The 12,808-nt window shown below is 40.2% G+C and overlaps 1 protein-coding gene across 1 annotated transcript in view; it reads left to right on the top strand.

Moving 5' to 3' along the window:
• The window catches only part of Kif11 (kinesin family member 11), a 42,440-nt gene that overhangs the window by 9,158 nt on the left and 20,474 nt on the right, over nt 1-12,808 (top strand). The window contains exons 5-10 of the mRNA XM_055613722.1: nt 1,054-1,239; nt 1,354-1,478; nt 3,069-3,159; nt 3,405-3,647; nt 5,800-5,895; nt 9,608-9,696. Coding sequence (XP_055469697.1) covers nt 1,054-1,239; nt 1,354-1,478; nt 3,069-3,159; nt 3,405-3,647; nt 5,800-5,895; nt 9,608-9,696 — 830 coding nt within the window. The remainder of the gene's footprint in view (nt 1-1,053; nt 1,240-1,353; nt 1,479-3,068; nt 3,160-3,404; nt 3,648-5,799; nt 5,896-9,607; nt 9,697-12,808) is intronic.

Below are 12,808 nucleotides of genomic sequence, written 5' to 3'. Positions count from 1 at the left end.
ATTATTTCTTCATACTACTCAGGATTATGCCCGATTTTTAAATTTAAAAATTTAAATTTAACAGCTATTTATTATGTATTTTCCATTTAATATGTTCAGGTTATGACTATAACTCAGGCTGATGTGACGTGACTTCTAACATTAGATTAGTTAGTTAGGTTTTGGTTTTTAACTTGCTTTGGTATAGTTGTCTCAGTATCCGAGGAGAGTGGTTGATTCTCATACACACATACGTACACACACCTAAGTTTGAGGATGCACACGTCTTTTTATCAGATGGTATATTATTTGTACATATGTTAAATATATCCTTTCCCATAGCTTAATTCATCCATAGATTATGTGCAATCCCTAATACAATGCAAGCACTATGTTTTTTTACTGGGGGAGGGTTGTTCTGAGACAGGCTTTTAAGTAGCCTAGCCTGACCTTAAACTTGTTATGCAGCTGAAGCTGGCCTTGAACTGACCCCATTCTCTATATCTTAAGTGCTGGGGTTCTTGGCATGCATTTACCCACACACAGCTCTTTTTTTTTTTGGAACGGTGACAAAGGAAAATGTACATGTTCAGTACAGACACAATTTTTTTTTCAAGCATTCTTTGTGATCAATAGAATTCAAAACAACTGGATTAGAAGGGTTAACTGGCTCATATTGAAATGTACTATATGCCAGGTGTGTCGGCTTGTGCCTGGGTACTAGTACTTGGGAGACTGAGTTAGGAGAATTGCACATTGGAGGCCAGGCTAGGTTATACAGTGAACCTTAAATAAACTAGTGTTGGGTACAATGATATATATCTATGATTCCACATACCCTGGAGACTGAGGCAAAAGTTATTTCAAGTGTGGGGCCAGCCTGGGCAATTTAAGGGAGATGCCTGTCTCTAAAAAGAACAGGGATGGGAATAGACTACTTGCCTAGTATGTGTGAGACCATAGGACCAATCCCCAGCATTAAGACACAGTAATAAACTCTGAAGGAGACCTTTGTTATATTTTAACTGTTGCAGTAAATGACATTTATTTTAATTCTTCTTAATATAATTTCAGGATCCTTTGGCTGGTATAATTCCACGTACTCTTCATCAAATTTTTGAGAAACTTACTGATAATGGCACTGAATTTTCAGTCAAAGTATCCCTATTGGAAATCTATAACGAGGAGCTTTTTGATCTACTTAGTTCGTCTACTGATGTTTCTGAAAGGCTGCAGATGTTTGATGATCCCCGGAACAAGGTAACTCAGGGTTTGAGAAAGAAAGTTTCAAATTTTACTGCATGAATCTTTTAAAAGTCAGTATACTTTTTCTTTATAAAGTAATAGATATTCTTTTGATATTTGTTTGATCAGAGAGGAGTGATAATCAAAGGCTTAGAGGAAATTACAGTACACAACAAAGATGAGGTCTACCAAATTTTAGAGAAGGGGGCAGCAAAAAGGACAACTGCAGCAACCTTGATGAATGCTTATTCTAGGTAAGAAAAACCATTTTCCTTTTACAAAAACTTTGGAGGTGTCAAGTTAGGATGGGTCAGGAAACTGGGTCACATAGCAGATTTGGAACTTGGAATCAGACTCAAAAAGAGGAAGATTGTTGAAAGGAAAACAAAGGTAAGTTAAATTAGTGCAGAAGTATTAGCATTTTCAAGACAGCTTCTTTTTCAAATGATGGTATGCCGGGTGTGGTGTGGTGGTTCATGTGTAATCCTGGCATTTGGGAGGCCGAGGAAAGGATCACAAGTGGGAGATCAGACGGGAATATATAACTAGGCGCACTTGGGCTGTGCAGTCAGACTGTGCTTCCAAACAACAGTCGGCAAAGCCGAACCCTCAGAGCAGAACTAGTCTATGCTAACCTCTAACCTTTCTGTTGACTCAAAAACCAAACCAAAGCAAGGTGAGGTGGCACACGCTTTAATCACAACACTTAGGAGGTAGAGGCAGGTGGAACTCCAGGCCATCCAAGGCTCCACAGTAAGACTGTCTCAAAACCAACCAACAAATCAAACTAAACCAAAAATGTAAATAAAACCACATCTGCTAGAAACCCAGATTAAATTTTAGGATGAAATGCACAGAGACTAAACTGCTTTGTTAAAAATTTATTTATTTTTTCATGTCTTGGGTTGACTTCTTCCATCCTCTGTCTTGTTTGATATAGTTATAATCATTATTTTGAATTTTTCTTTTTTTGCATTTTTTATTAATTATTATTTATTACACTTTATTCACTTTGTATCCAGCTGTAGCTCCCTCCTTCTCCCATGCTCCTCCCCTAGTCCACTGATAGGGGAGGTCCTCCTTCCCTTCCATCTTACCCTAGCCTATCAGGTCTCATCAGGACTGGGCTGCATTGGCTTCCTCTGTAGCCTGGTAAGTTTGCCCCTCCACTCAGGGGAAGGTGGTCAAAGAGCTAGCCACTGAGTTCATGTTAGCTAAACTGCCTTTTTAAGGTAGCCTCTTAGGCACTTTTATACAACTGTTCTATGGAGTTTGGTTTTTTGGTGGTACTAGGAATTAAATCCAAGGCAGATGTCAGGCAAGCACTTGATCACTGAGCTGTAGAAATTGAGGCCAAATCTTTTTTTTTAAAAAAGGATTTTACTTTAGTGTCAACACACAAGATGGTTACTAACTCTGGTATTCATGAAAGGTCCAAATTTCTCTAAATACTGTTTAGTTGCTGTATTTTCCACTGCTGATGACATTAGCGAGTGCAGCGATGTTCTGTTTGGGAGCCATCTGCTCTGAAACACTGTTCTTTTCAGAAGTGCCTGAGAAATCTTTGTAAGTGTGTGTTGCTGTGGCTGGAACTCAGGAACTGGTGTGTGCTAGACACTGGCTCTCCTCCACACTACAAGTTCTAGGGTTGTTTTCTTAGCTTTGATAAAGTTAGTATTGTAGGTAGCAGGTAGAATTTTGTCTTGCCAAGTTTTATTTTCTGACTGATGATATCTTTGTTTTCCCTTGTGCCTTTAGAGCTTCCTTTCCTGTTTTCAGTATTTTGTAGGGAACAAATAATGTTTTACATTGTAATGAGTGGACAACTTGCTCTTGTTTTCTAGTCGTTCACATTCAGTTTTTTCTGTTACGATACACATGAAAGAAACTACAATTGATGGAGAAGAGCTTGTTAAAATTGGAAAGTTGAATCTGGTAAGCATCCTGCCTTAATGCCACTGTGTTATTCTTGATTACTCCCTAGAGAAGTTTGGGATTCTCACTTATGTACAGTATCTTTATAGTTACTTCATTAATTAGCTTTGGAGTGGGAGGAGAAATTTGTTATGGAAAATTTACTTAGCTAGCCATTTAGTACATTATATATAGTGAAAAATATGAAAGAATACAAATCTTTGGATCCAAATACAAAGATTGACACTTTCTTTTTAAAATTAAAGGTTGATCTTGCAGGAAGTGAAAATATCGGGCGTTCTGGAGCTGTTGACAAGAGGGCCAGGGAAGCTGGAAATATCAACCAGTCCCTGTTGACTTTGGGAAGAGTTATTACTGCTCTTGTGGAAAGAACACCTCATATTCCTTATCGAGAATCTAAACTAACTAGAATCCTGCAAGACTCCCTTGGGGGACGCACACGAACATCTATAATTGCCACCATTTCCCCTGCATCTCTTAATCTTGAGGTAAGCCCTTTGAGAGGAAGCAGCCCGTGTGGGGACCGAGAGCCTTTCTTAGCTGTCATAATTTTAAAGTGCACTTACTTGCTTCATTCCGTGCTGTAATAGATAACCTGGACATTGTATATGAGCATATATCCTAGAAGATGCCACTGTGATAAAAAGCCAGTTATGACCTCCAAAGCGTGTGTGTGTGTGTGTGTGTGTGTGTGTGTGTGTGTGTGTGTCTCTTTCTCTTCTGGATTTCTTTTGAGATTTGCTGTGTCTTCTAGGCTGGCAGAAGACTTGTGATCTTCCTGCCTCTGCTTCCAGACATATATATTTGATTTTTGGTTGTTTTGTTGTTGGTGGTGATGGTGGTGGGTTTTTTGTTTATTTGTTTGTTTTGTTTTTTGAGACAGGGTTTTTCTGTGTAGCCCTGGCTGTCCTGGAACTAGCTCTGTAGACTAGGCTAGCCTCACAGAGATCCTCCTGCCTCTGTCTCCTGAGTGCCGGGGTTAAAGATGTGTGCCACCACTACCCAGGGAAAAAGTATATTTTATACTTATTTGTTTATTTTGTATGTGTGTCTCAGGGGTTGGGGGAGGGTATACAGATAGGAGTCAGAAAACAACTGTGGCTGTCAATTCTCCCCTTCTATAGTATGGGTTCTAGGGATCAAGCTCAGGTCATTTGGCTTGGTGGCAAATGCCTTAGCTCATTGAGTCATCTTGCTAGCCTTTCATACTTTCTTTAAACAAACAAAGATTGCTGGGACTAGAGAAAGCTCAGTGGTTAAGAGCTTTGGCTCCTCTTCCAGAGGTCCAGGGTTTGATTTCCAGCACCCATGTGGTGACTTACAACTATGTGTAACTCCATTCTTAGGGATCTGTTGCCCTCTTTTGGCCATCTCAGGCACTAGGCCTGCACACTGTGCATAGACATACATTCAGGCAAAACACCCATACATGTTAAAAAAAAAAAGATTTTCAATGTCAGTAGTGATGGGTGTTGTGTTCATTGAGGGCTTAGATTGAGTCAATAGACTTCTTGCATACTATTTTCATTATGTTATACTATGTTAAAATTAGGTTATATTTCAATATACTTCATTCTTTTTTATGGGTGCATAATATTTAATCATGTGGATGTAGGTGTTGTGTAACAGTGTTCTTGGAATCTCATGAACAATGTTTACTTACTTCAGATAGGGAACACATGTCAGACCAAAGTAAAAACATCACAGAGCTCAACTTGGTCAACTAATGGTTTTTATTGGGGTTGCTTACAGTAATATGGGTGAGAGATTACTTATAAGAGTAAAAATGGCTCAAAGACAGCTGCATCGCCAAAGCCTCCCCCATCCTCCATGTGCATTTGCTCATGGCAGCTCAACTTGCATACAGCCCAACAGGCTGAGGAATGTCTGAGAGTAGTTCTGCTGATCTGAGTGTCTCTCAGGGAGGGGCCCACTGCGTCTGTTTCAGGGACTTTCTGCTCAGTGGGTGGGAGAGTCCTGGTGTACCTGTTTCAGGGACTTCTGTAACTATTGAATTTTTTATTTCCTGAGCTTACTGGGCTTCCCTGCAAGATGGAACGTTTTACTACCCTTTAGAATATTATCCTTAAGGAATTTCCTTCCAAGGTGGAAAGTTTTTTTTCCTTTGAGAAAATTGTTACTTAATAGGACATTTTGTTTATTCACCAGCTGGTGGAATTCACTGAGTTTAAGGCCAGTGTAGGAGGCTGAGGAGGTGGCTCTTAGTAAAGTAAAGTGCATGCCACACAAGCATGAGGAGACCTGAATTCAGATCCCCAGTCCTCACATCAGAGCTAAGTTTGGTGATGCAGTCCTGGGGTCTTTGGAAGGATCCTTGGAGCTCACTGGCCAGCCAGTCTGTCTAGATTGGCAGGCTTCAGATTCATTGAGAGTGATGCCACCTGAAAGCATAAGATGGAGAGTGATAAAGGCATTCAACCTTGACCCAGTGGCTTTCACACTCATGCACACATAACAACACTTAAAAAATTCTTGGTCAAAATAGTCAGTTAATAGATTTCATACATTAATGCAGGTAGAAATTATGCTTGTAAGTTATTTAGTACATTTTAAGTAATGGAAGTATCTTATTTTCATCCTGATGTCTTCAGTAATTATTAACCTTTTATTTTATGACAGGAAACTCTGAGTACATTAGAATATGCTCACAGAGCAAAGAACATAATGAATAAGCCTGAAGTTAATCAGAAACTCACCAAGAGAGCTCTTATTAAGGTAATGTTTTTTATTTTTGTTTTTCTCAGACAGGGTTTCTCTGTGTTGCCCCGACTGTCCTAGAACTTGCTTTGTAGACCAGGCTGGCCTGGAACTCAGAGATCCACCTATCTCTGCCTCCTGAGTGCTGGGATTAAAGGTGTGCACCATCACACCAGGCTAGGAATAATGGCAGATTACTGTTAATTAAGATCTATCAAACTGCTTGTGATAAGCATGTGTTGTTGAGCGAGGGTCTCATTGACCAGGCAGAAGTGCGCTCCTCACTGTGGTTCTGGAGACCGGCTGCCACTGAACTGCTTCCCCAGCCCCTTGTGGTAGGCATTTCATGTAATGTAACAACGCAAATGCCCGATACATTAGAGGGTTTTCCTAACACTGATGTGTTGACACCCTTGGTAGCATTTGCGTTTACAATTATAAGTTCTGTTTGCATCGTTGATGTGAAATACCATGACATTTACCTCTTCTTAGCACTTGTTCAGTGATTTTTTTAAAAATATGTTAATGTAGTTGTCCAATATCTATATAATTCACTTTTAGAACAAAATTAATACTGTAGTTTCCCTTCTTTGTAATCAAATGGCCCCTGATATGCTTTCTTTCTCTTACTCTTTGTTTTGTTCTTGAGCAGAAACTTAGTTTGTAGTCCAGGCTGGCCTGGCATCTGTTTCCTTATGCTCCTGCTTGCCCTCTTTAGTGCTAGGATTATGGACATGAACCACCATGCCTGTTTATCAGTATGCTTTCTATAGCTAGTTTGCCTTTCCTATACATTTTCTATGAAGGGAATTATATACTATTTGGCTTCTTGCTTCTCCCTTTTTACTTGTTGATTTAATTTATGCTGTTGACATATATCAGTGTATTTCTTTATATTGCTGAATAATATTCTATTATATAGATACTGCTGTATTTTGTTTAAACATATACCAGCCAATAGGTTATTTCCAAAAATGCCATAAGATACTTAAAAAATTTCCTCCTCTCTTCTTAGCTCTAATTCCTATACTCACTAATCTGTTCTGTAGAATTTTGTAGTTTCAGAAGTATTATTGAAGAAAAACTATTGAAGCATAAATTTTTGGAGTCGTCTTTAAATATTGTATTCTCTGGAGGTTCACTCAAATAGTCATGTATTATGATAGAGCTTTTTAGTGTTGAATAGTATCTTATGGTATCTGTGTGCTATTTGTTTAATTTGTGTGACAATCTTGAATGATTTATTGAATAACTTTAATTTTTGTTTCAAATGAAACTGCTATTTATATTAATTCATAGGCATTTGTATAAATATACATGTCTTATTTACTGTTCTAATTTTTGTGAGGAGACACCATGACCAAAGCAACCTCTAAAATAAAACATCTTATTGGGGACTTGCTGACAGTGTCAGCGGGTTTAGTCCACGATCATCTTAGCGGGGAGCATGGTGGTAGGCAGGCCTGGCACAGGGTGGTAGAGCTCATACCTGATCTGAAAGATGGAGGCAGAGAGAAGACAAGGCTGAGCCTGGCATGGGCTTTTGAAAGTCTGCCTTCACTGACTTTCTTTCTCCAACAGCTGTCCTCTTACTCCTTCATGACAGGCCAACTTCGAACTGAATAAAAATAACATTCAAATAATATGAGCCTGTGGGGCTGTTCTTATCCAAACCACCCCAGTACATTTTCATCTAAATGTTTATTCTATCACTGTGTGTCCACCTGTATGCATGTGGAAGTCAGATGACAGCTTTCAGGAGGCATTCTCCACAGTGGGTCCCAGGACCTGTCAGGCTTCTGTTGCAAATGCTTTGACCAGCAGAGACATCTCTTCTGGACTTAGACTTTCATTTCTTCCTGGCAATTGTCAGTGAGTGTGCTGTGGTGCGTAGGAACTGGCTGCTTCAGTTTTTAAGGAGTGACTAAAGTAGTTTGTTGTGATGGGACAGAGTTGAGTCTCACTCTGTAGCTCAGGTTGGCATTAATCGTAATTGTCCTGCCTCTGCTTCCTACTGCTGGGTCTACAGGCATGCACCGCTATGCCCAGCTCTGCCAAACCATTCTTCAGTGTGTCTGTATGGCTTTACTGTCAATGTAAGTGATATGCTTTCTTCACTCCCTCAGCAGCGTTTGGTGATGTAGCTATTTTTCACTTTAGCCACCCTGAAAAGGTGTGGTGGTTGTTAGTTGTATCACTTGGTCGACCTTACATTTCCCTAACGACCAATGACATAAAACATCTTCTCTTACCTACTAGTCTTATGTCCTTTTTTTGTTTGTTTTTGCGTTGTTTTGTTTTTCAAGGCAGGGTTTTCCTGTTTAGTCTTGGAACTTGCTCTTCTAGACCAGGTTGCTCTCAAACTCCTCTCCTGAGTGCTGAGATTAAAGGTGTGTGCCACCACCGTTAGCTTGGATATGCTTTTTGGTGACATGTTTGGTCCTGTCTTTAGCACTCTTTTGTGATGGATTGTTTCTTCCTTTATTGATGTGTTTTGGATTTTGTTTAATGTGTAAGGGTGTTTTGCTGCGTGTATGCACCACGTGTATGCAGTACCAGTGGCAGCAAGAAGAGGTGTCAGCTTCCCTGGAGCTAGACTTACAGATGTCTGTTAGCCAAAATGTGGGTGCTGAGAACAGAGCCTGGGTCCTCTGCAAGAACAGCCAGTGCTCTTACCTGCAGCCCAGCTTTCCAGCCTAGAGTCCCTAATATACTTTAGTTTCTTTGTTACATACAAAGTTTTCTAGATATTTGAGGTTTGCTTTCCTCCTTTGTTGAATAGCTTCTCATCTTCACACAGGCTTTTGCAGAGCAAAAGCTTTTAATTTCTGTGTTGTCTACTATATCAATCTTTTCAGATGTATTGGGGTCTATTTCTGAACTTTGTTCTATTCATTTATTTAATTCTTCTACCAACACTATTTAGTTTTAATTACTGGAATTTTGTAATGATTCTCAAAGGCTGTCATGATTAGTTTTTTGTCAGCATGGCATAAGCTAGAGCCATTTAGGAAGAGGGAACCTCTATTGATAATATGCCCCAGCTAAACTGGCTTGTAGGCAAGCTTGTGGGGTTTTTGTTGTTGTTTTCCAGCTAGTGGTTGACATAGGAGGGCCCACCTCACTGTGAGTCCTGCCACCCCTGGCCAGATAGTCCTGTGGTATATAAGAAAGCAGGCTGAGTAAGCCATGAGGAGCAAAGCCAGGAAGCAGCATCCTCTATGGCCTCCGCTTGAGTTTCTGCCTCCAGCTTCCTGCCCTGGAGTAAGTGCTTAAGTAAGCACTTCCCTCCCCAGGTTTCTTTGGTTATGGTGTTTTATCACAGCAGTAGAGATCTTAACTGAGATGAAGACGGGTAGATAAGCTTATAATGAATACATTTAAAGACTTTTATTAAGGCCATTAAAAGAGTATTTCTAAGCAAATTAACATTGATTTAAAACTAGTTATAGCTGGGGCTGGGGTGTCTACACATGTACTCTCATCATGTCAAAGACTGAGACTGAAGATTGCTATCAAGGACAGCCTATGTGATGGAGTAAAATCCTCTCCTCCCCCCCTTCTTCTTCTTCGTCGTCGTCTTCGTCTTCTTCTTCAGTATGATTATAACTTTTATGTTTGAAAAACATAAAGTGCTAACATGTTTTATTTCATGCATATGCGCTCCAGACTTAATAATAGAACTAGAACTACTAACTTGATACCTATGTATAACATTCCTCTTGTGTAGGAGTATACAGAAGAGATAGAGCGTTTGAAGCGCGATCTTGCTGCAGCCCGTGAGAAAAACGGAGTGTATATCTCTGAAGAAAATTTTAGGTAAGCCTTTGGCTATGGAGTTGATTTCTAAGATTTTTTTTCGAGACTGTTCTGGAACTCACACTATAGACCAGGCTAGCCTTGAACTGAGAGATCCAACTGCCTCTGCCTCCCAAGTGCTAGGATTAAAGGCCTGCACTACTGCTCAGCTGGATTTTTTTTTAATTTTTATTTTTTATTTTGAACATAAGGGTGGTTTGCCTTCATGTATGTCTGTGTATCCCATTTAGGCAGTGTTACAGGGGCTGAGAGAGGGCACCAGATCTGCAGATGGAGATATAAATAGCTGTGACCTGCCCTGTGGTGCTGGGACCCGAACCCCGTTCCCCAGGCGAGCAGAGGTAGCCCTTAACTGCGGAGCCACCCCAGCTCTTAGTTTTGTTTTGATCCCAGGCTAGTCTGAAGCCCTCTCAGTCCTGCCTCCGCCTCAGTTCCTGGATTTACAAGTGTGCTAACACACTTAAAACCAGACTTTCCAATAACGGTAGCTTGAAGTAAAACCTCCTTACGCAGCAAGAAGGAAACAAGGTGGTCTACTGCCAGGAAGTGCTTCTTTGGGTCTGACATTAACAGGCAGTTATTGCGCCAGGGTGATGGCTGTGAGTAAAGGGACCTGCTGCATAGTCTTGAGACTTGAGTTTAATATCTGCAAGCCACATGGGGGAAGAAAAGACCCTGCTTCTACCAGCTGTCCTTCAGCCCCCACCTGTGTACCATGATATTTGTGCAAGTGCGTGTAAACACCCACACAAATAATAAGGAATTTTTTTTTAAGTGGCATGTCCCAGGAGGCAGAGATAGAAAGACTGAGAGTTTGATACAGGTCAGGGCTACATAACAAGACACAAGACTAGTCTCAAAACTAAAACTGATTGGTGAGGTGGGTCATCAGGTAACAGTGCTTCTGCCAAGCCTAAGGACGTGAGTTGAATCCCTCAAAGCCCACGTGGCAGAAGGAAAGAACCATCTCCACCAAAAGTTGTCATCTGACCTCTGCTGTAGCAACTCACCACCCTTCACCAAATAAATGTTTAAAAACATTGTTATCGAACGCCTTTTAGCTAACTTCATATTTTAAAATAATTACTAGTTTACATTAAAAATTATAAGAATAGTACAGAAAAGTCCCATGCATCATAGTTACTTATTTAGGCAGGGTCTCATGTAGTCCAGACTAGTCTTAACCTCACTGTGTAGTCAATGATGACCTTAAACTTCTCCTGTCTCCACCTCCCAAGTGCTGGCATACAGGCATGTGTCACCAGGCTTAGTTTTATGTAGTCCTGGGGATCAAACCCAGGGCTTTATGGATGCTGAACAAGTACACCATTTGAGTCACATCCTTAGCCCTTTTATTTTATTATTTTTTAAAGATTTTATTTATTTATACAGCATTCTGCCTGCATGTGTGTCTGTGCACCAGAAGAGGGCACCAGATCTCATTATAGATGGTTGTGAGCCACCACCATGTGGTCGCTGGGAATTGAACTCAGAACCTTTGGAAGAACAGCCAGTGTTCTTAACCTCTGAGGCATCTCTCCAGCCCCCCCCCCCTTTTATTTTTTCTAAAGACAGAGTTTTGTTTTCTGGTCCTAGCTGGACTTAAACTCACTATGTAGGTCAGGGTGGCCTTGAATTCATAGGAATCCTACTTCAGCTTTCTGAGTACTGAAATTATAGGCATGGGCCATAACACCGGGCTCCCATGTATTCCTTAATGTGACTCAGTAGTCAGCTTGGGAGTTAGCACTGCCACCATGTGTATGGATGGTTCTGTACCATTTTAACTCGTGTACACATTTGTGTAAGCATCACTGCACTGAAGATACAGAAACCCCTTTTTTGCCTCTTCAAAGTCATTTTCATCTTCTCCTCTTCCTGTGACCTCTATTCTCTGACAAATTTATACTTGAGCTAAACCACCAACCAAGTCATTTCTGAAGTTTCCTAACACTCAAGAACTCATTAAAGTGGGTCTGGAAAGCCTGTGAGTTCTGCGTTAAGAAGCGCTGCTGCAGCCAGATGTGGCGTTGCCTTTGATCCCAGCACTCTGGACACATAGGCATATTTCAGAATTTGAGGCCAGCTCATCTTTAAGAAGAATAAAAAAACATTCATCGAACTTTATTTTATCTTTTTGTTTGTTTTTTGAGATAGGGTTTCTCTGTGTAGCCCTGGCTGTCCTGGAACTTGCTCTATAAATCAGGCTGGCCTCAAACTCAGAGATCCTCTGCCTCCCGAGCGCTGAGATTAAAGGCATACACCCAGCTTTATGTTCAAATGTTTTTGTTGAATTTTATTTCTGTTGTTACTTTTGTTTGTTTGTTTGTGTTGTTTTGCGTTTTGTTGTTGTTGTTGTTGTTGTTTTGTTTTTTGGTTTGGTTTTTGAGATAGGTTTTGTTTGTGTAGTGTTGCCACATGTTTGGTTTACAGTCCTGCGGGTTGAATGGAGTGTAAAAAGTGGTACCTGGAATTATGTCTGCACTTCCATCACATGCTTTCTTTGGTTGAATTTTTTTGTAGGGCGAAGGCAAAGCCCTTCAATCCTGAATGACTCACCCAGATTTCTAGTTAGAGTTTACTCTGGCTGCTGTCACACGATTAGAATGGGTTTAAGTGCTGAGGCGCCCCCCATTCACTGTAGATTTTCAGTCACATGCCTGGCTTTTCATTGTGTTTGTAGTGAGAGAGAAGCAGAAATTCACATACACTGGGCTCAGACTCCTGGCTCTCGAGGAGGTTCATTGCCCCCAAGAGGATACTCAGCAATATCCAGGCCTCTTGTTTGTTTTAATCAAAGACTTTATTGGCTGAATGTTATACAACACTCTTTAACATTTAACTTGAGCAGATGGAAGGTGAGAAACATGTCATTCAGATCTATGAAATAAAATAGGCCCGTCAAGATTTGAAATAAAGACAAAAGATAGCATGAAGTAGAACTTAAATACTGAAGTTAAAACATGGTAATTTTTTTAATGAAAATCTAGTTTGTAATAAAATGCCTTTGAGAAATTTATCATGAGGGAAAAAAAAGATTCTTAAAATCTGACCTTTTTCAATACATTATTATTATTATTATTATTATTATTATTATTATTATTATTATTAT

This window comes from Psammomys obesus, unplaced genomic scaffold (genome assembly GCF_907164565.1).
Source record: "Psammomys obesus unplaced genomic scaffold, mPsaObe1.curated_primary_1811, whole genome shotgun sequence".
Taxonomy (NCBI): Eukaryota; Metazoa; Chordata; class Mammalia; order Rodentia; family Muridae; genus Psammomys; species Psammomys obesus.
Note: the sequence above shows the minus strand (reverse complement) of the source record. Positions and strands in the feature narration are given on the sequence as shown.